The sequence below is a fragment of the Grus americana genome, chromosome 11 (assembly GCF_028858705.1).
Source record: "Grus americana isolate bGruAme1 chromosome 11, bGruAme1.mat, whole genome shotgun sequence".
In the NCBI taxonomy this organism is placed as follows: Eukaryota; Metazoa; Chordata; class Aves; order Gruiformes; family Gruidae; genus Grus; species Grus americana.
The window spans coordinates 23402026-23429382 of NC_072862.1; the positions used below are offsets into that span (position 1 = coordinate 23402026).

General features: G+C 39.5%; 1 protein-coding gene across 11 annotated transcripts; it reads right to left on the reverse strand.

The window, feature by feature from the left end:
* Nucleotides 1-208: 208 nt before the first annotated feature.
* PTPDC1 (protein tyrosine phosphatase domain containing 1) lies at nt 209-25765 on the reverse strand. Of its 11 annotated transcripts, XR_008578823.1 has the most exons (12): nt 25676-25730; nt 11431-13523; nt 10722-10893; nt 9862-9942; nt 9521-9639; nt 8610-8747; nt 6730-7937; nt 5820-6005; nt 3710-3820; nt 2695-2914; nt 2258-2319; nt 209-947 (listed from the first exon to the last, which is right to left on the reverse strand). XR_008578823.1 is itself a non-coding variant. In XM_054838270.1 (11 exons), the coding sequence occupies exons 2-11, from the start codon at nt 11642-11644 to the stop codon at nt 2798-2800; spliced, it is 2274 nt and encodes a 757-aa protein (XP_054694245.1). In that variant the 5' UTR covers nt 11645-13523; nt 25676-25730; the 3' UTR covers nt 2341-2797. The 11 variants fall into 11 exon arrangements, 10 of the variants coding, with proteins under 10 accessions (XP_054694245.1, XP_054694251.1, XP_054694247.1 ...); XM_054838270.1 differs by lacking the exons at nt 209-947; nt 2258-2319 and having other exon boundaries at nt 2341-2914; nt 11431-11542; nt 11615-13523; XM_054838276.1 differs by lacking the exons at nt 209-947; nt 2258-2319 and having other exon boundaries at nt 2341-2914; nt 11431-11542; nt 13431-13523; nt 25676-25712.
* Between the last annotated feature and the right edge of the window lie 1592 nt (nt 25766-27357).

A 27357-nucleotide genomic window follows, 5' to 3' on the forward strand; every position in this document is an offset into this window, starting at 1 on the left:
GGCTCTCTCTGAGGCCTTTAAAGGGGCTGCCAGCTCCTGGTTTAGGGCACTTGGCCGTGCTTCCCTCATGAATTCCTCAGGATTGTTCTCCAGGGTCTGTGTTAGGAGATGACTGACACTGTATGCCATGGGAGTCTGTTAGGGGTGTGAGCTGGGCAACATGCTCGAATCCATCAGTGCTGAACCCAGACTGGCAATGTGCAGGTACCTGGCGTTAGAGAGTGATCCTTGGGGTCCCTACCCTTACTGCATCCCAAGATGATGATGGCTGCAATGAGCGATTGCTATGTTGCAGCATTCCTTACTGACACAGGACCCAAATCTCAGTGGTAGGACTCTTAGAGAAGACAGCCTCCAATTTGCAAGCGAATTGCTGCTCTTGAAGGTGGCAATGGCAAATCACTACCCACCCATGGGCCAGGGCTCAGGTAATTCCATCTAAGGGGTAGTTCAAGGTCCCTGGCGTGGGTGAGGTAGGGATGGGTTAAAGGGTCAGTTGTGGAACTCCTGGGGAAAAAGGGAACAGGAGCACCCTGCGCTCTGCCCTACAGTTTACCTCCCATCAACACATCCCTGACTGCCAACCTCTTGCAAACAGGTCAGTAGCACGAGGTCCCACTCCTGCCCCTTTATCCCACACCACCAGTCACCTTCTGATGTCACCTGGGCTGTGCCTGAAGTGATAAAAGAACCTGAAGAATGGGGAAGTGTCATCAAGTCTCCGTCCTGCTACAATTCTCCTGCATGGCTGGTAGAGAAACCTCATGGCAAGTGGTGATTAGTGGTGTATTACAGAGCCCCGAACACCGCCACTGAGCTGCTCCCTGTGGCTGCTGCCAGTCTGATGGATACAGTCCACTGTCTCCACGAACAAGCTGTGCCATGAACGCCAACAGTAGATGGGATGGACACTGCCGGAGCCATCAGAAGTCCTAAGGCTGGAGGAACTGGAGAGAGGACACAGTGGGTGTAGTTGACCTACATCTCATCTCAATCTCCCCTCCTTCTGCTTAAGGCCACCCTCCCCCCGCCCTTGTCCTGTCACTCCCTGCCCTCGTCACCAGTCCCTCTCCAGCTTTCCTGTAGCCCCTTCAGGGACTGGAAGGTGCTCTAAGGTCTCCCCGGAGCCTTCTCTTCTCCAGGCTGAACCACCCCAACTCTCTCAGCCTGTCTCCATAGCAGAGGTGCTCCAGCCCTCGGACCATCTTCATGGCCTCCTCTGGACTCGCTCCAACAGCTCCATTCAAGTCCCCTTTGTGCACCACAAAGCTTAGCATTATCTGGTCCAGTTACGCACATTCCTTTTCCCCATGTCCCTGCACCTAGCAGCTCCGTACCCCAAATCTGTTGGCCTCCATGTGTCTGCCACTAACACCTGGCCACCGTCACGTTAGAAAGCCAGCATTTTCAAGGCCAGCCTCTTCGTGTTGTCCATTGGTGCCTGGAGACAGCAGAGTGTGTTTGTATTCACATGCACAGCACAGCCAGGACAGACACTGAACTGCACCTTGTGGTGCCTCTTTAGAAAGCTGCTTTCGTGTATGTGATTCATACACAGTATTTTACTTTCAAGTGTGCTTACTTCAGGATGATTCTGCCCAAGTACTTGTTTGGATCTGAATGTGATATATAATCATCTAACAGTTGAAGCACGTATAATTTATATATATTTTAAACTGGTCTATTTTTGACTCTAAATATTAGTCATTTATAGTGATGAATAAAAATATTTTGGAAAAGGACAGATTCTTGTTTAACTACTTCAATATATCAAACTGGATAAACTGTTAATCCTGCAAACTGGCACTCCTGTCTGAATCCTAAGGCTGTAATCAAAAACTGCAGTTATGATGATAGCCTGGTTGTTTCTGTCATATTAAATAAAAATACCTCTATAAAGTGTATTGCTGATACGATTTTCATTGATTATTTTTTAGTATTATGTTATGCTTAGTTATGCAAGTTTTTGCTGAACATAAGTACAGACAGAATTACATCCTTATTAACGTTTGATAATTGTTTTCTCACTTAACATAAGATAAAAGTTTAACAAATAAAGTAAAATTTTACTCTTATGCAAAGCACTTAAAATGCCACAACCAATTTTCTGTTAAAAACACTTTAAAGCTTTCTTAGCAAAAAACCCTCTAAATTAAGGTCCTGACAATGTAATACACTTAACATATTTCTCTACTGCAGCACTGTTTAGAAACACATTGGTGACAATTATTAAAGGGATCTAAAGGAAAAAAATTACCTGCTACCAACAGGAGACCTCAAGATCTGGTCATTATTACTCTTAGTCTTATTTTTAAATTTCTAAAAGGAAAAGGAGTTTAATAAGTTCAGTCAATATTTATTTTCTGCAAAGTAAAATCAAGTAACATTAATGTAAACATACTTAATAATACATAAATATTAACTCTAATCCATTAAACCTTTGTGTACCATGGCACTGAAATTATGGCAATCGTGTAACTTGAAAATAATGTTGCTGGCCAATGACAGAGGTTTTTAAAGCAATAAATACATTTGAAAATAAGAGAACAGTTCACAATATAAACGAATAGCACCTGAAACCAAATGCTACAGTACGGTCACACAGGAGCTGTTCTTTAGAGCTGTGTAGATAGAACAGTTGTCACTAAAACTCCCTCTAAAAAAATAAAATGCTTTGTTAATAACTACTATTACCTCAAGTTAGATAAATCATGCTAGATAGCACAAAATACAGTAGCTGGAAAATGCAAAATAATTTGGTAGGCCCATCTAATTCTTCGGCATAGCTGTGCAGAAATCAAGAGGGATTCTCTGGTCCTTCCTTAAGCCTTTTTCTTCTTTCTTCCAGTGTTTGTTTAAATACTTTTTTCAAGGTATTGTAAACATACGGTCCATTTTCAGAATCAAAGCTGGTCTAATAAAAGGGAGAAACATAAGTTCAGTTGTTAAAATAGATGTCACACATCAAAACGCAAAGTCGATGACCAACATTTAAAAAAAATAAAGGTTTATCAAAGAAAGTATGTGTGTCATGATGGAGTACTTATTGCTAAACAGTTTCAATTTTAAGCTGACTACACATTAAAATGAACTAGTAGAAAGAGAAATGTCACAATTGTTTTAACAGGTGACATGCCTGTAGAGTTACAAGAGATGAGGAAACAGCACAATGAACTTTCTGCTCAAATAATTTCACCTGGTGAACCTGAGAAGAAAGCGGCTCTGAGCTGAGCTTAACGTGTCACTGTTACTAAATTACTCCAAAAGCAGAGGTTATTTATACACAACCTATGCTAAGGGCCCGAAACATAACTGAATTGCAAAGTCATTTTGGAAAATGATTTAATCTGATGGAAAGACTCCAAGTAGTATAGAATCTACCAAAGCCTTTGGTAGGCTACTCCCAGTGACTAATTATTCTCACCACTTGGAAATTATCTTTTCCCTAATTTGAAGAAGTGCATGAATTGACAGTGATCCAGAAATAGAAAAAAAAGAGACTAAAAGATTAAGGCTGTAGTGACAGAATTTAATTTTGTTGATAATATTTCCTATCTTATTATAAAATGTAAACTCTGAAATACATAAGCCCAAGTACACTAAGTGTGAAGGAATTACCGTAACTTTCTTCACACAGGCCTGCTCTGTTGATTTACCCTTCATGATTTAAACCAAATAAATATGATGTCATGGACAAATGGTTACTTGCCTTAGTGAAAGCTTTAATAGCACGAGCAAGTAAGGCCTCCTCCACATCAGCTGGTAGCATTTGCAAGTTCACCACACAGTGTAAAATACAAAGGATAGTCTGACACTGTTCCTGGGGGGGGGTGGGGGTAAAAGGAACAGCAGCTCATTAGAAGAAGTATTTTCAAGACAAACATTTAACTTTGGGGTTTTGTTAATTGCTGTTTAAATATCAGACTGTGCCTTCCTGTATTGAAACCTTCAAGTGCAGCAGTTGGGGAGGGAATTTTCACAAGCCTGAAGAGCCTCTACATAATTATTTCAGGCATAAGGGCAGAAACTCTTCTCTTGCAGTGTACCACAAACTGCTCTGCAAATTTCTAGGTCAGGCATAAATCTGGAGACTTATTTTTCAAGGTCCCCTACGCGAACAGTAGCAGTCATGTGAATTGGCAAAGAAAAAGTGAAATTTGATCTTTTCAGCCCCAAACGCTGTGCATGTTTAGGGCTCTTTCCCCAGCTAACGCAGGATGATCTGCATCTCTCTCTGTCCTACCAAGTCTCCTTCATCATTACAGGAAGCTTGCAGAAAGCCACCTGGGCACTGCTAGCAAGGATTCATAAAGAGAACAACAGCATCTTTGTCACTTCTGGTCCCCATCCCTTTTACAAGGGAGACAGATCTCCACGCTGGCAGTCACTTAGTGAAAATTATATTAAAACTCGTGGCATTTCTGGGAAGAGCAGCTAAACAGGCACCAGTACATATAGGGGGCTGACCGGCTGGAGAGCAGGTGAGCAGAAATGAAGCTGGGTGTCCCAGCACAAAGTTGAACGTGAGCCGGCAAGGGGCCCTTGCAGGTGAAGGCACCTGAAGAGCATCCTGGGCTGCACTAGACAGAGTTGCCAGCAGGTCAATGGAGGTGACACATCTGGAGTGCCAGGTCCAGCTCTGGGCTCTGTGGTACGAGAAGGACATTGACATACTAGAACAACTCCAGCGAGGGGCCACAGAGATGATTAAGGGATGACTAAGGGACTGGAGTGTCTGTCATACAAGCAACCTGCTCTAGCTGACTCTGTTTTGAGCAGGGCGGTTGGACTAGAAGATATCCAGAAGTCCCTGCCAACTCAACTATTCTGTGATTCTGAAATAATATAGGATAAGGTAAGATAAAATGAGTATTTTTAAATTAAAAAAAATAAAAATTATTCCTTTCCCATTCATTTATAACAGGTGTCAAGCAGTTATTTTTTTATTTAATACAAATAGAAAGTTAAAACGCTGATAGAGTGGAAGAAATGCTTCAGGAAGAAACAGGACATTTTTAGGCGAACCTGGGAATTCTGAATGCCATGTCATTGAGATGGTGACTGTAGAGAAAGTTCTGACCACCTACTGATTAGCAGCTGTATTCTTGGATATCTGGAGGCTGTTAAATGGGGCCCTATTTTCTTCATAAATATTTTGGAAACAAAGAATTCCCAAAGAATTAGGAAATGAATTTGTGTAATGAAGAGATCAAAAATAGAGATTTTTTTTTATTATTATTTATTTACCTCGCATCTAGCCCTTTGGGGAAAGCATAATTAAACAGTTTGGATCAGAAGTACCTGTTTTTCATGAGGATTTCAGAATACAGATGGCCACAGTTCTGACTTATGTCAAGGAATTTGGCCTGGCCTCCGATTCCTTGAATTGGCAAATTCTTCCTATTCCTTGCCTCAGCTCTTCCACAGCTGATGGATGAAGACGTTTGCACAGCAAATATGACAACCATTAAGCCCGGCTGCCAGATGTGACTAATGAAAGCCATACATCGAGTCACAGAGGAAAAGTTTCTCCTTTTTGCCTCTGGATCTCAAACTGCAGAATTTGCAGGGAAATACGCTGAAGTTGAGCTACTGCTGAATAGTGCTCAAAGCTGGTATCTGGTATTTTTCTTATAATATTCCTCATCATAATATTGATTACAACTCATACTATTCAATATCAAAATAATCCTCATTTTGATTTTTAAAGAGATTGCAGTTGCCTTTTAAAAGTGCAATTCCCTTGCTTAAAGGCAGTAACAAAATATAACAAAATATACTTGGCAGTTAAAGAATGAATTGACGTATATAATATCTACCTTTCTCAGTAAGTAAAGTGCATCCTGTGATTCTGTGCAATTTTTTGCCAGCAAGTCAATATCATCTTTGGATATAATAGGTTCTTTCAGCTGCTCTATCCAGGACCACATCAAGTTACAGAGGATAAAAGGATCTCTCTCAGTACAGATTTTATCCCAAGCTCCATCTCGAGAATTCAGTTCTTTCTTAAAAAAAAAACAAAACAAAACAAAACAAAAAAAACCCTGAAAATGCATCATCTATTTACTTTTGCGAACGTTCTCTTTGAATGCAGCAGTACGTGGTTACGTTCCAACAACAAAAAGAAGACATAAGAGTTACGAAAAAAATATTTCTAGTTTTTCCAAAGCATCAACATTAATCAGCAGTAATACAAGTGATTCTTTAAAACAGAAGGATGACCTCAACAGTGCAGCTCAGAACCTCCCAATTTTCTACTGGAATACATAAACCAGCTTTGGATTCCAACTTCAAAGCAAATGTTGCTAGGAGGGTTTGGTTTTGAGGATAAGCAGTTAAGTTTCTACTAAATTCTTTTACTTCTACACACAGAATCCTCTGATTAGTTCTGAGAAAGCACTGATTAAAAACAACACAGCTCTACCTTAAAATCCGTAGTACCTGCAGCCAAGTTACAACCACAGATAACTGCATCAATTTTCATTCGTTAGTAAAATGAATGAACACAACCAGAAACAATGTTCTAGTCTCCTGGTAGAGACCAAAATTTGTAGGTGCATTTTGCTTGCTTCGGAAAGAACTGGCCCATAACTGACACATACAACCATTTAGCGAACCACAGCATAAACTGGTGTCTCAACGTGCCATTTCAAAGCACATGGTGGCAATTTTGCCACTCTAGGAATTAACCTAGGTGAAATACACAGAATGAATCAAGTTAAAAATTACCTGCCACATTTCTACCTTCTGCTTCACTTCATCCTCTCCCAGAAATTCATTTATATCTGCAAGTGCTTTTGCTGCCAAAACTCTTCGGGCTTCCAAACTTAATTCTGACTGCAGAACAATGTGTGGAATTGCTTCTGACACATCTCTGCTACCTTGGCTTTCACATCCAATGGAAAAGTTCACTTTAGAAGAAGACGAAGAATCAGAGTCCTCGGAGATGTAAACTCTTCTGCTATACATATTAGTCTTGCAGTCTTTTCTATGACCAATCTCATCGGTAAAATTATGCCTTGGCGTTCCAGGTTCTCCGGTATTGTGGATAGATGCTAGGCCTGAAGAAAAGGTTCTGCTGCGTTGTACTTCTTTGGTAGAGTTCCTTCTGTGACAAAGTGAGGATCCATGTTTTCGTCCATCCAGATTAAATTTACCTTGACTCCAGAACATGCACGTATTACGCACTAATGCTTCTTTGTTTAAATCCAACTGTGGCTTTTCTTGGCCTGTGGCAGAACATTCCTCACCACTGTTCTGCTTCAGCTTGTTGCACAGTAATATCTGAGCGGGTACTGTCCATGCGGTTTCTCCTTGTTCTAAGAGAAACTCAGTCCTCCTTAAATCTGACTCGCTATAGCTTAGACGCCTTTTTAGATGAGTGAGAGGCTGAAGGCATTCGACATTCCTTCTTTTCCAAAGAGGATCACATTCATGTCCCAGGGAGAAAAGAGAATCCTGGGTCTCAAATGTGGACGAGTGGGTGTGGGAGGAGTCCGACGTGTCACTGTCCTGCCTCGCGAGTTCTCTGTCTAGCTGTGTGGACTCCAGCTGAGAAACAGTCTTTTCGATTTCAGCAGAGAGATCTGGTATATCTAACAATTCTGCCTCTATCACTTGCCTGTTTTCAGCCAAGTCTAGCAACAGTTTGCAAACTAGATGAATAAGTTTTGGAACGTGTTTGAGATGCCTGCTCTCATAACCATGGAGCAGATGTCTCTGACGGGTCAGGTACTGGGACAGTGTCACTGTGTGTGCCTTGGGCTCACAGCACGCAAATACGTTTCTCAGGGGAACCAAAAACTGAGTGAATTCTCTGATGCATAGTAACTGCCCTCTAGTCTGAATAGAATTAGGCCTTTTTGCTCTAACAAAAAGAATTGCTTGATCAGCGCTCATTCTTGTTGCAAAAACTAAGTAGCAAGCTATGAGAACACCTGGAAAATATAAAAACAAGCATTAGTTGAAGAACTACCAAACTAAAGCAAATACTCAGTGGAACTATAGGGTAAAAATTAATATGGGTAAAGATACAGGCTTTATGCCCTCTACTACATGAGGCTGTTAGCTACGTATAGTTGCATTAGTTGGACCACAAGACAGTAAACCCATTCTCACTGTACTTTCAGTGAGAGCCTGTTTCTCACCACAGCATCTCCATGGAGTTCCATCATTTCTGACCACAGAAGCCATGGTGGCTCCTCCAGGTCTTGAAAGGGAAGGAAGTGAAATTTTAGCTGCTCCACCAAATCTACCTGATCTAACAATGAGTGGGAGGTTTGTCAACATGTAATAAATACTAGAAAACAGAAGTATACTAGGTGAATTTTCCCCATCATAAAGAAGCTGTCCCATTTGAATGTAACAGGGAATTATTATACAGATTCCAAAATGTTCTAACCTTACAGGTTACTGGTTTAATATACTAAAACTGATCTCCTCCGGCCATTCCGATAATTTTCACAAATTTGTTCAGTGTTTTTAACTATTCTACAGACATGCATCTTGCAATGATGTAGAACCTAAACAAATGAATAAAAATGTATAACCAGAGACTGACTTCCATTTTTAGAAAACCAATTCTGTTGACCTTTCAGTAGAGCACGTACCTGTCCGACCAAGTCCTGCGTGACAATGAACAGCTACCCTCCCTTCCTGTAACGCGAAAGCCATGACTTTTACCATATCAAGTATGGTGGTGAGAGATGCCACTCCGTAATCCTTCCATCCAAAATTATAAAAATAAACTAAAATAAAAAGAGAGTGAGTTATTTTCTGTGGTACCAAACGTGAAATTTTCAGTACTATATGCAGAGATGACTAATAATAAATGATAGTACTAAAACTGTATAATGGATCTTAGAATCTGACTACATATTGTTTGCAAGAGACTATTTTCCCATTTCAGATTACACTTGCTATTGAAATTTGACAAATACATGAAGCTAGCAAAGATTTGTCAACCTGAAGTTCAGCTAGAATGGAAAAGGTGTAACAAAACTTGAGTGATTCATACAAAAATTACTGAGCTATATATAGGTAGAGGGTAATTTTTTCTTTTTAGAAATAACAGCACTTCTGTCAAAAGCTGTTTCATACAGTGAGGCACTTTTTCTCATCTCACCATAATATGAAAATACAAAAAAACTGTCAATACAAATGGCCTCAAATTAAATAAACTTTTATAGTCTAGATAAGAAAACATGAATTGTACCAGAATTTGAAACCCCATTAATGTTTTATATACTTGGGAACTCAGAAGAAAAAGAAAAATTTCACTAGCTGTTGTCCTTCCTTCATTCTAAATAGCTGAATAAAACCCTCCATCTCACTCTACATATATACGATTTTCAATAACGTGTTACTCACTCTTGATTGCATTTGCCAAGTTTCATGTTTACATCCCATTTTGTGCAACATTTTTTATAGAGCTGCTTTTAACACACAAGAATTCAAGCAGAAATACCTTTAAGTGCCAAAATCAATAATTAATGAGGAACAGCAGCAGGAGTGAACTTACTTCCAGCCTCCATGAAAGCTTCAGGAAGGTAGGTGAAGCCGCTTTCTTGTTCCAGCGGATTCCCACAGCTCGCATGCTCCCCAGGACGCTGAAGGTTAATTATGGTTTTTATGCCACATCTTAAGGAAGGAATAGATAAGTCAAAGTATTATATGCAGCCAAAATCTCATTATCCCATATTTTCTGAAACACACATTTATTCTTAGTGGAGAATAAATCTTTACCTGTATACTGTTAAAATGTAAGGATCTTTATCAACAATCCAAATCTATGTTGAAAAAGAAAATGGATCAGGAATTACGTTAGTAAAACATAAAAGAAATAATGACTACATTTGTTACCTTTCAAACTGTTCGATAATGTTGTACTTCTCAATTAATTCTGTTGAGGGTCGAGCCGTAGCCAGTATGTTATCTGTTATCCTGAGAAATTAGAAAAGTAGACAATAATGTTGTATTAATAATTTTCTGAGTATGAATCTACCAAAAGAAGGATACTATGTTATTTTCAAGACAGAAATACCTTGCTGATTAACTAGAAATGATTTTTCAAAAAATTCTACTATCATTTAGTGATAAATCCTGTTAAGCTGATACAGATATGGTATCTCAAAAGACCACTATTGGAACTGTTCAAATGCCAGGCATATTACATATTTCAAACAACATATTACAAATTTCCTTTGAACAGAAATCTGGACTCAGATCTCTGTTTGGCCCTTTAAGGTTTGTATGCTTCTGAATAGCATTTGCTGTAACGAAAAAACCAGTGAGAGTGTAAAGACACATTTCATGTGAATATTACTGCATACAACATACATTATTTCATCTTCAGTAAATATTTTTACTTTTAAATTCTGTTATGAACACATTTTAATTCATATGCATTTTAACCTTAGCAAGAACTGTCTATAACCCAAAACAGGTTTTTTGTAATTCATGAGAGATAGGTATTTATTCTTTTGGATCTGAACCAAAGTTATTGTAAGTAAACAGAAGTCTTTCATCATCTTTACTGGGCTGTGTACAACGGACACTATGGTTTACTTTTAAGTAGTTGTTCTGAATCAAGCTATCATTATGTTTTATACTTAACAGTAGCTGATTTAAAAAAAAACCCACTAATTATTTTACTTTGAATTCTCTCTTAATAAATGCAAAAGATGCAGTTAAATTTAGTGAGAGTAAATGCTGTTTATTACCAAGAAGAGTAGAGCCCTTTAATGGCTTGCTCTCGGTCACTCCATCGAGCTGGATTTTCATACTTGCAAGCACGTCCACCACATGCCATTGAGCACTGCATGTGGCCAGGAATGACATGGCGAAGGTGCTCCCCTACTTTAGTGTATTTTGCTGTCGGACGCCTCGAACTTCCTAGAACACGGGCAAAAGTAGCTTTAGCAGAGAAGCTTAGAAATTCATCTCCACCTTAAAACTACTGTTCAACCTTAAATTGATGAAGTTACAAACAGCAGAAATACAGGGAATGTATATTTAAGACTCATTTTTCAACACAGATTTAAAGTAAGGATTCTGGGGGGGGGGAATCACTTGATTTCCTGCAGTTGTTTTTTCACACAGTAACTTTTTTTTCTGATGAAGTCGAAGGTGTGTGATATCCTTTGCAACAGAACAAAATGTCACGCTCCTCTTCCACCTGAAATTTAAAATACTTAGCCATATATGTTGTGTACATGTGAACGTGTGCTTCTGTTCTATCTGTTAGAGTGAAAAGCATATATTAATCCTGGAATAAGGAATCAGTGAACAAAATATAAAATACAGGAAAAAAATTTAAAGCCCAGTATTTTACGCATACATATAAAATATAGTTAACAGAACAAAAGTATATTAATTTAATACCAAGAAAATACCCAGAACTGCCAACAGTCATAATGAAAAGTACTTTACTTTTTTTTTCAGGAAAAGTTGCATCCAGCTCCTCAGGGCTCAGAGACGATACCGCCACCATAACCCGGTGAGTCGACGATGAGAGTACCTCTACAACTGAGCTCCGGCGCCTCTGGATTATGCGAAGAAGGGGATCAGAGGAAGAATGCCTCCGACCCTGGAAAAAGTTGCTAAAAATACTCACTGCTGAACGCCTTCTGGGTGAACCCTGCATGACTGACCAGCCCCAGCTACTGTCTAGAAAGGCTGCTGGGGACGCACTGGTAGGAAATCCAAGTTGCTCAGCGCTGAAGTTGCGGAGAGCTGTGCATCCTTCTGTACGCTCCAGCAGCTAGTCAGCATGGGCTGAGCTGTCTCCATAGGAACTAACAATGAAGGCGCTGCTGCCAGCTATCCTTGGGGCTGCTCTATTCTATAGGAATTGAGTCTGTTCAGTACAAATTGTTCCACTGCTTGATGAAAATAGTTGCATTTCAAGTAGATAATTTTGAAAACCGACTGGGAACAACCAAAACATTTTCCATAAACAATGTGAGTATTTAGTTAGTTGTAAATAACACGCATTCAGAACTCGCTAAGATACAAAATACTAGATTCAAAAGAACAATCAAAATGTAGCTGGAGGCTCCGCTTCCTGAGAAATCTGCAAGTACATTATACTCCCCCACCTCTTGGTTTAACATTCCACAACCACCTCTCCTCCTCCACTTAGTTGCTCCAAAATGCATCATTAGCTCTGTAATGATTGGGATTAGTGTGTTCCTACTGAAATGGTTCAGAACATGATGAATTGTAGACTGTTCACTCTGGACCATTCATATCTTCTAACAAAACACAATTTGTTATTCAAAACAAAAGGCTGCTTTTTTTTCAGGGCACAGCTTTTTTATTAAGCAAAGCTGTTAGCCCTACAGACTGAGATAAAGCAGATTACAGGGAGGAGAAGATGTATCATTTGAGTGCTTTAGGCTTTTGAAGGTAGATATTACGTGGTAAATTGCCTCCCACCTTGCTTCCAGTGTGCTAAGAAGGAGAATGAGCTGGCCAAAAAGACTGCAACACTCTCAAAAGCACAAAACTCTCATGCAACTATGTGGAGAACAGACTATAGCAATGCTAAAAACTTTGTCATCCCATTGTCTGTGAATTAGACTGCATGCTAAAGAGAGAGAAACTGGGGAAATCAAGAAAACTCACCAAAATTTGTTCAATAAGCAAATCAATCCTATTGCATTTTCCTAAGAACATATACTATCTTCAGTCTGTGACACTTCTTTTTGTACTACGAAAACACTAACTCTTACAGAGGAATTTGCGTAAGAGAAAGCACTCTTCTGATAAAAATTCATGAGGCAACAATCTACTGCTTCTTCTAGGCACTGAACAGGAATTGAGTGCTGCTTTTATTTGAGGGGCTGGGTGGAAGAGAAAGGAGATGAAAAAGGCTATTGCAAATGCTACCTATATTCAGCAGACATGAAAAAAAATTTCTAATTCATTCTATTGCTTTCTTATATTTAATTCTTTTTCTCTTCCCAGAAACTTTTCTTCAGTATGTATCAAATTACAGTAGAGCCAGAAATGAGCAAAATAAAATGCTGCACATCATTATTTTCCTACTGAATCTAGCAGGATTTGCAAGTACTCACCCAAAATAGTAAGAAAGAATTACATCTCAGAAGAGCTTAAATACTTTATTAGAAAGAGGCATTTTGTTGAAGATGTGTTTGTATTTTCATAGAGCTAGGCAGTTTCTGAACACAAAAATCACATAGTTCTTCAATTAAGAGACCTGACAATATCAAGGTTAGAAAAGCTCAACGTATTAACACATCATGACGATGGAAAGTAATGCCATTTGGTTTTGTTATAGGCATTTTATGTTTATAATTGGGGATACTATTTCTAGGATTTTTTTAATTTTCTGTAGAATTTTTTTTTTTTCCCCAGAATTTCTCTAAGCACTTTTTAGGAATGGCGTATCAGAGAAAAATTATTACCTGAACTCATATTTGCAAGATATAGACTGCTCTCTAGCAGCGAAGAATACGGTAGTTCATTTTGCAGCAAAACTCCTGCAGTCATTGCAGTACCTGTTGAAACAGTAATATGTTCACTCAAAACCTACAACAGAAGCTCAAAAATGCAAAATAAAGCTGAGTACCTGGCACCTGGTTATAGAGTTGTCCAACGCTTAAGATTTGGGCAGTCAGACATGGACTGTACTTTCTTTTTGGTGTGCAGTCACCTTAAAATTCAACAGCTTCACCATCTGTCCTAGCAATTAAAAAGGTTAATCGATTGTGTGTTTCTAGCTCTAGAGTTTGGCTGGTTATGTACTTTCCAACTGCGTGTTTTACATGGACAGGAATCACTCAACTGAAAGCATTCAATGTAAGTAAACATATGACCAGAGATCTTGAATTGAAATCATTCAAGGGGCAGTTTCAGTGAAGTTAATGAGATCCTAACGGCAGCACAATTCCTAGATCACATCATTTATAACATTGGCTGATACTTGCCAAACCGAGTATCCACAAGTTATACACTCTGCTCTCTTCCCTCTGCTCCTTGCTTTTAATCTGTTGGCAAGTTCAAAGTCACATATGTGAAGATTCTCCTGTAACACGAAAACTGAACACAAGACTCTGTCTAAGCAGAAAACACGTTTTTTTCAGGCTTTAATATAATTTCTAATATAAGGGAAGTCCTGCTCTCAAGACCTTCTATCTGGCAAAAAGCAAGCTGTAAATGCAAACATATTAATCAGTCACTGTGATGTTCAAATAAACTATTTACATGGATCTTGAGTGGAAATTCTTACCCAGTATAAGATTACCATTCTGTTTCTCTTATCTCTATAGGAAAATAGTTGCAAGTGTAACAAAAAGCATTTTTTTAATACCAAACTAAGTACATCTCTGCTGTATGTATAACTATTTAAGCTTTTCTAAAGAGACAAACCCTGGCTCCTAAATTCTGCAAAACCAGTATTAGGATTCAGTAGCATAAATAGTGTTTTAAAAGACAGATTTTATAAAATAAAATAAAATAAAATAAAATAAAACAAAACAAAATAAAATAAAATAAAATAAAATAAAATAAAATAAAATAAAATAAAATAAAATAGTATTGTGGGGATTAGGTGGTATAACAGTCCTGTGCTGTGTTAAGGGTGGTATTAACTGCTTGCTGTTCATTGTCCACCTTTTATCTGTAATTCTGCATAACTGTTTTTAAGGTAAATATTTAAATAGATTAAGGTAGGAACAGAATACACATACACATTAATAACTCTTTAATGCTGCTCAAAAAGATGAGAATTATATTTGCTGTGAAAGCCAAAAGGCCTTTTGAAACTTCAGTGATGCTCAGAAATGCATTTCTAATGTAAATATAAGAATACGAATTAAGATGTATCTTAATAAAGATTAAAGCATATCTGGAACATTTTCTACTCAGCTACTTGACCATCTGACTCTGCACTTTTAAAAGCCAATCCCTTAATAAACTGACAGGAATACTTGCATATAATTGCATTCTCTTTGGACAAGCCCCAAAACCTCTAATTCTTTTTTTTTTTCCCAGTGGACTTTGAAATCAGTAAGGGATGGCTTTCATGATTAGAGGAAACTTTTTAACTAAAGAAATAAGTTTATTTTATTCCCAGAAATTCTTTTTACAGTTTATTAATAGAGTTGAATTAACAAAAAGTGTTGGTTTCCATTTCTCAGAAAGTTCCCTTAAAAATTCTTAATAGCTTGTCCAGATAACACACAAACATTTGCAAAAGACATGTCTCATCAGATGGGCAGCAGAATCACCACCAGTATGACTATTTAGTTTTCCTATTTCCTTGTACTCAAGTGTTAGGAAAAAAGAGATGAAATATCAGAGATACGTCTATCATCCAAAACTATTCTTTTTTTTTAAGCCAGAATTCAGGCTGACAAAGACTCTTAACTGAAAAGGGAAGAGATGGAGATTATTGCAGAATATACCTACAGTATTACAAAATACTAGCAGGACTGCAAACAGTGGAGGTAAACAATGTGTATATTTGCTGGGTAACAAATTAGACCTCCCTTAATTTTGTTTCAGAAGATATACCAAATCCCTATTTCCTGTTCTGTACAACCAGGCAGTTCCAACTGACTTAAATACTTTGTCTGTGTGACTTTCAGTTTGCTAAATTTACTTCCTGACAGGTGTTTTAAATTCCACAGTGTGATCAATGTGAGCAATTCCCTTATATTTATTTCTGAAAATAAATTAAGTAAGATTGTGATAAATTACTTTACAGAGTTATATAGCACTCCCTCCAACAGATGCAAATTGTTGTAATTTGGGACAGGAAGTACTATTTTAGTGTTGATGTTACTAGTGAGGGGTATTACATTCCTGTGCAGATAAAAAGAGTGTTTAAAGTAAGAATAGTGCTTGGGTAAAAGAAACAACTCTCTCCTGATTCTTCCATGTACCAGGTATTCTTAGTTTTTAAAAGGTCCCCGTCAGCATTTTGTTCATCGCATGAACACTTGATAGATGCTAGGGAAAAACCAAGCCTGGAGCGTTATTCCAGGTCACGGTCCTCATTAGCTGTCTGAGGGAACTGGGTCATGTGCCTTGTGGCAATCACAATACCACCTTAATCAGATCCACTCCGTTATCTCTGACACTCATTTCTATTGCCATGACAGCAAAGAAGCTGGTCTGCTAATCCCTGTTTCCCAATTCAAGAAATGGAACGGTGTCTCAGGTGATGTTCCATCTCTTTATGGAAGCAATGTCATTAAGCGTGCATAAACACGACAGCTAATGAAACCAAAACATAGTAAAAATAACGTCCGTGTTGTTGGCTGACTGAAGTAAATAGCAGCACCGCATTGCCCAAGGAAACAAGGGTCTCTTGAAATCATCATACACCGTCAGATGTCAAGCGCTAAGGGGGATATTTCAGGAGGTCCCCCCCAGGTGTGGATTTTATACTTGTTTGGATGTCTGTATGTATTTTTGGGGGTGGGGGGGTGTTTCACTTTTGAGCAGACCAATTCCTAACAGAAAGATGTAACATTTTTTGTTTCCTGTTGGTTGCACCATTGAGTCACTTGTTGCATTTGGTAACATGACAGCTGTCCTACTCACTGCTTCGTACATGCAGAGAGGTGACTTTCCTGCAGAGGAAATGGTACAGGCACGCTGTGCTGTCATAGGTGAGATCACTCTGTGCTTCCACTTCTTTTAAGGAGTAAAGCAGCCTCTTGTCCACATCCATTTCCTCTGGAATAAAAGCACTTCTCCTTGTAAAGTTACAAGTTGAGTGGTAAAGGACGACTGGGAGATCAGGGATCCCCAACGGAGCAGGTTCTGCACCTAACTGGTGTGCAGACTTACAAAGGCAGAGCACGAAGGAGGAATAAAACCTCACTGGTTCAGAGCAGCAGGCTGCAGGATGGACTCAGCAAACTAGCAATGGGGTTAGCAAATGAGCAACTGGCTTAGGTGTCACTCTGCCTTGCAACAAGGGAGATTCCTGTTTGGTATTTCAGGCTCTGGAAAGCAGTGGCTTCCAGTCACTGCGCTGAATTTTTGCTCCAGAATTAAATGAGAAAAAGGAACAATTTCTAATGTTTTAGCAGCCACAATTATATAGCCAAAAAGTGATGAGACAAGATGATGCTGGTCTCACTGTACCTTAGCAATTAAGATGGTTATTTAATAGATGCAATTACTATCTTTTACTTCAGAACATGTTTTCAAAACAGAGAGAAGAGCTTGCGTTCCAGACTGGAACGACTCCAGTTGGGGCAGTTCAGCTGCCAGCACGAATAGTAATCCCATTGTAAAGCTCCCCACTCATTTCTGTGGAACTGCCCACTAATAGTGAGGTCCCATCTCTCCAGATCCGTGTGGATTTTGTAACCCAGAATACAACTGCAGACCACACATTTCAAAAGATTACGTTCATGTATTAACATGAAAAAAGCTCAGGTAAGTTTTCAATTTTAAAATATCAGTGTGTAAGAAAAGTTATTTTAAACGTCAACTATATTCATACAATATAGGCAAATGCTGATGCTTATGCCGGTCCCATAAAATTTTGAGGTTATTTTTACTGTTTTTACTGTCTCCTAAAGTGATTTTGTTCTTTCCCTGTTGCAGTCACGTGTAAGTAACTACTCAGTAGCCAAATTTTTAAAGGAACATAATTGACGACAGACACAGGTAGGGGCCTTAGTACCTAAGCACTCAGGCAACACCTCTAAAATTTACTCCATGGCCTGATTCTATAGGTCTTTATCTTCCTGAGAAGCTTTGCTTTTATGAGCAGTCCCACAGAAGTGAACACGGTATTTGCCTAAACATAAGATCATATGGGATAAAGTTTCATTGCCAAAATGCAAAGTTCTGCAAACTGCACGAATTAAGATGTTTTAGATAGATAAGTAAAGATAATTTAGGTAACTAAGCAAAAATATGGTAGTGTAAGGAGGACTGTTTATATTTAATGAAGTGGTTAAGAGCTACTAAATTATAACTTGGTCTCTAAATCTGATCTTTTAAGTTAGGGAGATCATGAGAGTTTCTAACAGAAAAATCCTCTAAATCTGCTGAAACATAGTCGCTTCTACAGGAAGCATTGGTAAATGAAATAATGTTTTAAACTACAACAGACTATCTCATTTCAACACTGCCAGAAATAACAAAGCATTTCTTTCTACAGTTTTATAAAAATTGTAGATGGTTGGTTTTTGTTGAACTTGATTATTATGAATAATGAAAAAAATATGCAAAGGCTGTTGCTGTAATGTATACATCAGTAAAAAAGCTCACTGACAGTGTGTATTTCACAAATACTTCAGCTACAATTAACAAAAGGCTTGAAGGCAGTTTTAGTACTGAGAGCACTTACTTCGATAGGGACACACCTCAATTCCCTAGGCTTATCCGAAATGTGAAAAGTTTACTACCTATCAGCAAACACCAAAACACTGGAAAAAGAAAATAAACACACAGATCTAGCACAGAGAAAAGATAAGGTAATAATTTAAACAATTTTTTCATATAGTTGTTATATGTCATTTACACAGCAGAAGGATACTATAGCTGCTGTAAAACTCCAGTGATTTCACTGGGACAGTAACTGATTTGTTATTTCTATATGTGGTTTTTCCCCTTGGGGAAAAAATATTCACCATCTGGTTTAGTAGAAGGTGAATGTCATTTAATCATTAAGTTTGATATTTACAAAGGACTATAACTACTTTCACGTACAAAAGAGACAAAAGAATATAATTCACTAGAAGATTCTGTAGGTGTTGGTCTAGTGATTCAGTATTTGCTATTCATAGATTTTTCGACATAAATAGCAAGAAACTGCAAGCTAAATTGATGGACAGGTCTCCCAATTGACTTGATTCATGTTATTTAAGTCACGTCAGCTTTCTGTGGTAGTGTTAACGCAATAGTTAACAGAAGTTATTTTAAACTACCTTGAACAGGCTGGCAGCCAGTAATTACTATTGAGGATTATAAAGGTGATGGTGTAAAATGAATATATTAACTGTTCTACAAACAAAACTGGTGACTCAGATACTTTTGATCATGAATAGACCAGACTTATAAGATTGACTACATACAGAAGAACGAAATATTGTCAGTAATGCATTTTAACAGCATTCAGAAGTAGAAAAGTTTAAAAATGAACTCTACGAGTTAGAGGAATTATTTTTAAATCTCATACAGTCAAAACCATAGTAAACTTACATGAGTTTTAATAGAGTTTCAATAATTTCATTTTAACACCTTACCTGTTACCCTCCAAAAAGAATGAGTGATTGTTGATCCCTTCATTGTTGCAGTATCAACCACAAGAAATACGGTGTAGGGAATTCACATTTTATAGAAGCAAAGCTGAATGATGTTGCCACTGTATTTCCTGTAGTTAATTGGATTCGTGATGGTAATCTGGAAGGAGCCAGTAACTATCTTTTCTTAAGACTGCATGAGGAGTGCCTTACGGACCATGCAGATAATCATCCCATAAACTGCTTTCTGTATCTGCCTAGATTTTAAAGGGATTGAGGCAAACAGGCCACACGAACTCGATGTTTTAATAACTGAATCTTCCACCTCTTTTTTTCTGTTCACTTCATTTTCCTATTATCAACCACAAGTAAATATATGTATGTGTGTGTCTAGATGCATCAGACAACTAAGCACATAGATACAGAGATAATTTTGTGAAATTACATTAATCACACTTAAACTGATACATTACTTTTGAAAGGCCATGAAAAGAAAATCAGAGATAAATGTTTTGTTGTTATCTGTGCTTACACCCTGAACAAAACATTTTTTCTCACCCAATAAAGCACGGAATATCATTGAAGTATTTACATTCAGTATAAATTAACTGTATTAGAAGTAATACCCCAGAACCATAACAAAAATAAGTTCATCTGAATGTAAAGGATGTAGTCTACTAAAAAACAAAGAAAGACTTTGCTGATTTAACTAAATACTAGATAAAGTAATAAAACAAGCTAAACAAAAAAGGATACAATATCTTATTCTATGTTACTAAATCAATTTCAAGCACTAAACATTAGCTGACAAAAAAAAAGGCTTTCATCTATTTCCATCTCTTCCCTGCATATCTTGTTAAAAAATCCCTAGCATTAATTAGGCACTACTCACTGCTCATCATTAAAAATGCCTCCCAGTTATTTAGAGACAAAACATTTGTGCAAGCTTCTGTGGACAGGATATGTGTATTATTTAAACACGCAAGGAGAGCAAGCTGCAGGACACAACTCACGGATGATGCCAACCAGCCTGTTAATTCCAAAAACATCATCCCAGCTAAACACCTGCCTTAATTTGGCAAATAGAGAGATGGAGCATTTAACAGGACTAAATTGTTCCGTTCATTTTCAGAAATAATTTTGTAGTCAGACTTCACTGGTGCTTTTTGCTGTATACTGCTAATAAAAATCAGATTGAAGAATCCAACTAATTTTCTATAGAAAAATTAATTTACTGAGATTAGAGACAAATTAACAAAGTAGTCCTTAAAATTACACATCTAGTTTCTTACTAATCTTGCAGGGACAAAAAAACCCTACATGCATGAACTAACTGCATCCAGTCATTTTAGTAAACAGCAAACATCATTTAAATATATATGGATGGATGTTTGTGCAAAAAAAAAACCCCCACACATAAATAAAAATGGGGTTTCAAAAGATTTGTACACAATTTTGGAAATCACGTTCAGGTACCTTAGGTACTTAAAAGCCTGAACAGATTGTGGAGCCTAAAATCCTGCGTTGCACATCTCTCTTTAATATGTTAGAAGAAGTTTCAGTTCCAAAGGTGCAGAGTGCCCGCAGCTTCCCCAGCCTGCACGTGGAACTGGAGGGCCGTAAGCCCACGGAATGACGTGTTCACTTAGGTATTCGTGAGAGTGGACCCCTAGCAGTAACCAAAGCACGTCACTACTTTAGAGGCCCTGCAGAATGAGGTGTTGACTTCCTGGGAATTAAAGACCTTCAGTAGGAACCTGTATTTAGCATCATGGAAATGTAGGGCAGAAAGAACTGGAGGTCAGCTAGTCCAACATCCTGCCCAAGGCAGGGCTGACTCCCAGGTTTGATCAGCACTGACAGATTCCCTGTCCGAAGACCCCTGCACAAGTAACACTCCCTGATGACAGCATCACTTCTGGGGTTCATCATGCATTGTTCATACTAATTACAGAAGTAAAAAAAGAAATCAGAATCTAAGAATTATGAGTAAAGGGACACATGTATTTTTCAAGTGTCAGCACATAAAAAATGTGTTAAACAAATGGAGTATCTGGTGAAACGTTTTGTAGGAGGAAATGGAGGAAGTTAGCATTTTTTTTTTAGTTGACTAAAGAACAAAGAGCAGCTTCGTATAATTAAGAAATATTAATTAAATTAGATTCTTAATATAAGCATACTCTTTTGGGGTAAGTTCTAAATGCTTACATTTGAGAAGCTGTCACTGACATACTTAGTGATTATTTTCATATGGATAATATAATAACACTATTTACGTATTTGATTCCGGAGGGGGGGGTTAATTCTTGGATGATTTGGATTCTCAGTGCAACAGCCCGCTGCTTTGCTGTATCAATTTGTAGGTGTTAGAGGTTTGCTGCGTCGCCCTTCCTACATTTGTACTCTTCGATATTAATGCCAGTTTATTCAGCTGAAGAACTAATTTTTTCTAGCGATCTGCAAAGTTTAGCTAGTTCCAGGAATCAGTGCCAAACATGTTTATTCAAATAGGCTATGTCATCATATTTTTGTGAAGACAAAGCTTTGTGCTGAGGATGACTTTTTGGGGGAGTTAACCATTAGGTTGAAATAATTTGCCATTTCCAAGGAAAGAATACACAGAGTAGGTGGGATGCTAGTGACTAAACTAATAATCTTTCTCTCTCTAGGCTTGGCATTTTCCTCTTTAAACAAAATGAAGAATCCCAAATCCTCTGGAAAATTCTATTGAACTATGATTGCCATTTAAAGATATTAACAAGCTTTTTAGGTAAGTAGAACAGGATCACTGGGCTTCTGGCAGCTTATTTCTCTTGCGCTGCATGGGCTGCCTCACTGCTACCTTAAAGCGGACTTAGCAAATTCAGCTGCCCAGTGACCTTAGCTACGAATTTATCAGATTAGGCAGGTAGAAAACTGTCTAAATTGGCTCATAATGAGCTGGATGCAATTAAAATGTTTTACTATTGCTTAGACAGCATTATTTTCATTGGTACATGGACAGAATCCAAACATCAAATTATCCTAAAACTTAAAGTTTACTAAAACCTAATTTACTTTAATTTAGTACAAACTATGTATTTAGATTCCTAGCTAGCTTTGGACATTGCCAGCTTCACCTTTTGCTTTTTGCTCTTCTCTTAGTATGGATAATAGAAATCAATTCATGTTGCTTTATTTTCAGCTTGTATTGAAACACTGCAGGGAATGCTTTAGTTTTGTGTAATTTTAAAACTGTATGAAATGTTATTAAAGACTTTTTTTTTAAGTGTTGCTTTTAGGTTTTTGGTTTATATACATTTCTGTCCCTTAGGCATAATGCAGTACCACTGCAAATCAATCATAAAAGCAGGGTCAAAGCCTATCTTCCGCAGACCTCAACTACACCGGCAGTGTTACAGTTGTGAGATAAATACATGTGTTTAGCTGCTTAATGAGATCCCAGAGCAGCTGGATCCCTGTCCTCTTCATCATCTGTACTTCTGACAGTTCCTCTTTCCCTGTTTGTTCCACTGTTAGCTAAAATTGCCAATAAATTATAAAATGGAAATGTAGCGAAATGCTAGGTAAAGGCAACATAGCACTTGCAATGCAACAGGTGACCACAGGCTAGGAAAATAGTCTAGAACCTCTTCTTAGCCACAGGCTTTAAAATGAAAGAAAAATTGCAACTTAAACTAGATAGAGGTATAAAGAGATGTCACAGAGCTATAGCAACCCCGTCTAGCTCTGCTCTGTGAGATACCTCATTTTCTCAGTGTATGACACAGCGGTATCCATGTGGCTGCAAAGCCCTCATCCAGTAACGGTCTACATGGAGTTAGTAGCTCTGTCTTTGAAGTAGTTGGCACATGTCAGGTTGTTGGAAAACAGAGAACTAAGGAAGAAATTCTTTCCTAATTTTTAGAACTACTCAAGAGCTACCATATATTAAGCCAATTTGTGATGACCGTTGCAAAAGCACTGTTTCATGTACGCACAATTTCTAGGAAACATTGGCCCTGCTGTGGATATGCAGAACAGTGGTTGAGTTCATGCACGATAAAACTTATCTCTTAGAAAACGGCAGACTAGGTAAAGAGGAAATGTTAAGAAAATTAAGTAGCTCTAAGGTAGCCAATCTTTTTAGACATTTTATCATGTGCTTTTTGCTAAGGAACAAAATGGTCAAGCTCTGTAACAGAGGGAACTGTTTGAGTGAAGAACCAAAGAGGTCAAAGGAATTTAATATAAGTGGCCACAGATGAAGAATTGCAGGTGGCCGTATACTCCCTCATGTTCCTGTGATAGGAGTAAGTCTAGGAAATACTCCAGAGTGGAAAGAAAACTGAGGAAATAAGTGTATTTTTACATGTTTTTTTCTAATTAACAAGCTACCCAAAATCAGGAGTAAAAATGTTTACAAATTTCTGTGGTTTTTTTTCTTAAATAACGGCTAGCTGCAATGCGGGGGCACATGGGGGTTCCCTACCACAGATGGAGGGAAATTCAATGAACTGCTTCACACCAGGCAGGCAGTCTTTAACTGGACATGGCAGTAGCAGGAAAGGCCTGATTTTGTTTTGAAATGTACGTGTTTAAAGGAGTTACAGGTATTCGTTACCCTGTACAGGTGAACTGGCTGAGCACTTTGAGGCCGGCAGTCAGCAAGAGCCATCCAGCTCTGGGAGTCGTCAGCTGAGCAACTTCTGCAGCATGGTTAGGAAAATACCCAATCTGGGACTCTTCTGAGTCACCTGGTGAAGTAAATGAGAAACTCGCCTTGCCTAGTTGAACTGAGCCTCTTTAATACATACATTGTATATACTAGCAGGAAGAAAAATTAAAGTAAGCCAGCAAACTGTATTCTCCATTCAGAAAAGTGGCAATATATTTGCCAACTAGTACTATAAGATACAAGCAATCTTGTAGCTTAGCTGAGTGCCTGCAATCCATTTTTTTATAGTATTTGTAGCACATTCCTTCCCAGCAACCAGCTTCAGCCATGTCAGGTTTCACAATTTCTCCTCATGACTCCTCTCCAATTTTACTACTACTACTATAAAAAAATACTCATAATGGTATCATTGGATTTAAGATGAAGTAAAATATTTACTCAAACATGTGGAAAACACACTCTTCAGATCAGTTTATGCTGCCACCCAAGCAATCACATAATGAGAGAGGATTACATTGCTAATTATATCTCTGAGGTGATATTCTTACAGCATCTGGCCCTGAAGACTGTCTCCCTAACTTATTTTGTCTTTCTTACACATGGCTCCAAGTATGTTTCACATAAACTACTGATGCAAACAAAGAGATGGAAAAATGTTTCCAAGCAATACATAATTGCAAATACTTGCATTGATTTTGTGCATATTCTTTTGGGATTAATTACTCCACAGATGTGGTGCTCAGTTTCACTAATTGAGGTGCAGGCCTCCTGAAAACACAGCTCTTTCTAAGAAAAGCAAAGCAAGGGATCTGTGCAAAGGGAAAACACGTAGGTCTAGATTACTAATAGATCAGGTAATCTTTTCTCTTTTTGTTAATCTACTCAAGAGTATAGGTGCAGCTAGCAAAAGCACTAACAGCGACACCTAAAAATTACTATCCTGTGTTTGGATTGAAAAACATGCCATATGCACGTCTGCCTTTTCAACTCCAAAGGGGACTGACCAAGCTGTGTTTTTCGAGGGTAAGTGGTGATTAGAGGTAAGGTGCAACTACTACCAACCATGGAAGCGCTGCTGCGAAGGGAAAAGTCTCTTCGAATCGCACGTACGGCCTCCAGAACCCGCGCTCCCTGCTCTCATTCCCGGTCCTCTCACTCCCTGTCAGGGGAGTGAAATCCCGCCGGATTCCCCGGCAGGAAGGGCCGGGTGGCCTCACAGCCCGATCCCCGGGCGGTACGGGCCGTTACTCGGCAAACCGTTAGTGCCGCTGGTCGCCCGGAGAGCTCGGGGCGCTGAGGGGAGGGGGGTGTTTGCCGGTCTTAATGGGGGGCCTCCACTCTGGGTGTCACCGAGGCAGTGAACGTGGAACTGCAGAACTTCCAGTCACTACCTAAGGAAGTGTATTTTAAGGCTTTTTTTTTTTTTTTTTTTTTTTGTCCGTGCTGAGCACACTGCAGTCGCTTACCTCAGCCGGAGGGCGCGAAGAGGCAGCCCCCCCCGCGGCTGGGGCCACCGCTCTCCCTCACCCGCTCGGGCGAGGCCTGTGGCCGAGAGTCTCCTCCAGGCAGCGGGAGAAGAGCCCTCGGGGCGCCGGGGGAGGGAAATGGCGGCTGCCCCGCGGAGGGGCCGCCACGGGCGTGCCGCGCTGCCATGGCGACGGGGGCGGGCCCCGAGGGACGGCGGGAGCAGGGGCGACCGTGACGGGCCCGGGGGAGAAAGGGGTGAGCGGGGCCGTGCTCCCCGCTGCAGGCAGGGGTGCGGGGAGGGCGCCGGACCCACCTGGCTCCCGCTGCCTCAGGCCGCCGCTCCGACATGGGGAAAGGCTGTGCAGGCGGCGGGCGCATGCGCCGCTGTGAGGGAGCGGGGTGATGGGAGGGCGGCGAGGCCCGGGCCGGCGGAGGGAACGGGTGACGGGAGGGCGGTCCCGCCGCCCTCCCGTCACCCGTTCCCTCCGCCGGCCCGGGCTCCGCCGCGTCCTCAGAGGCGCAGTGGCGGGAGGCGTCGTGACACAAAGCCGCTTGGTGCGAGCACAGGGCTCCTCTCGCTGAGGTGAAACGCCGGAGAGAGAACTTGCCCCCTCCCGAAAGCTGCAGCGTGACACCCGCATTGTCAAAGATCATCATTATTCGTGGGGTTTTGTTTTTGGGAGTTTTTTTTCCAGATCGGAGATGCGTAAAGGGGTCGGTGTCCCCCTCAGCCAGGCCTTGGCCTCCTGGAGCTGCCGCACACCGAGAAGTCCACAAAACAATAGTGAATAAATTTACTGGCCCGGTTTAATGTTTTTAGCATCATCGTGAGTCATTGGTTCTCCTTAGCTGTTAAAGTTTGGGGACTTAATGGGAAATTTTCAATAGACCGTATCTTTCAGGTAAATTGTGTGTACAGCTGGTGAGCGGCTGTCACGGTTACACCCCGAAATGCCTCAGCTTGAGCCGGCTGTTCTGCTGGTGGTGGCACATCGTCCTTGTTATAGTTGAATTGAGACAAATAAGAGTCCAAAGTAAATTCAATCTGTATTTATTAAGGTAGGAAAGCAAAAGCAGCGCTGGGCGGCCGGGGAGCCGCAAATTCAAACAAGCTAAGCAGCCCCCTTTATAGGTTGATCTTCGCGCCTTTCTGCTTCTTCGGTTATTGTGGCTCCTCCAAGTCTGGGTAGTTTGTTACAGAGATACAAGTTGTCAAAGTAACATAGCACTGCAATTTGCAACATTTTGGTTAAGCCTCGCCAAACAGGATGTTCTCTGGTGCAGAATGGTGCAGAAAGATTGCTTTTTCTCATCTAACCCATTTTGATCACCAAATTACCTCCAATTGCTTATTACAGTCCTCATCGAGGGGTGTTGTGTCGGCAATGAAGAGATGCCAAGCAGACATCGGTTAGGGGTTTGAGAGGCTTGGTTAAAGGGGTTTTTTAGCATTTTTAACAGGCATAAAAGGTACTTGGGTCTTGGACACAGAGTAGGATAGGCTTGTAATGGTTTATTTTAATACTCGAGTTGAATACACAGTTCCTGATTAAAGGAGTAATAAGAGCTGTAAACCTGTGCAGCACATTAGTGCACTGGGCTGAAACATCTGTCTGCCGGGTAATACGGATATTTGTGGAGTGAGTGTCCTTGTAACACACCTGTGAAGTTAAGTTGTGGTTTTCAAAATACTGGCAGAATTTTGACAGTATTATCTGTCTGTCTCATTAGCCACATTAGTACGTTAGCTCATAGAATTAGTGTCTCTAGTACATTGTAACACTGCTGGTGTTTATGTATTTTTAACTTACATTTTTAAAGATTAAAACAGATCTGGGAACTTGGAAATGCCAAAGAGATCTCTGTTGCTCCTTTTCTTTCTACGAAGCTAAAGGAGCTGTCGGCATAGGAGAGCTGGAGCTGGCTTCTTAAAACATGTCAGTCCTTTTAGTACTGAAGTGTCTTAAACATGTCTTGGTTTCTGATAGCATTAGC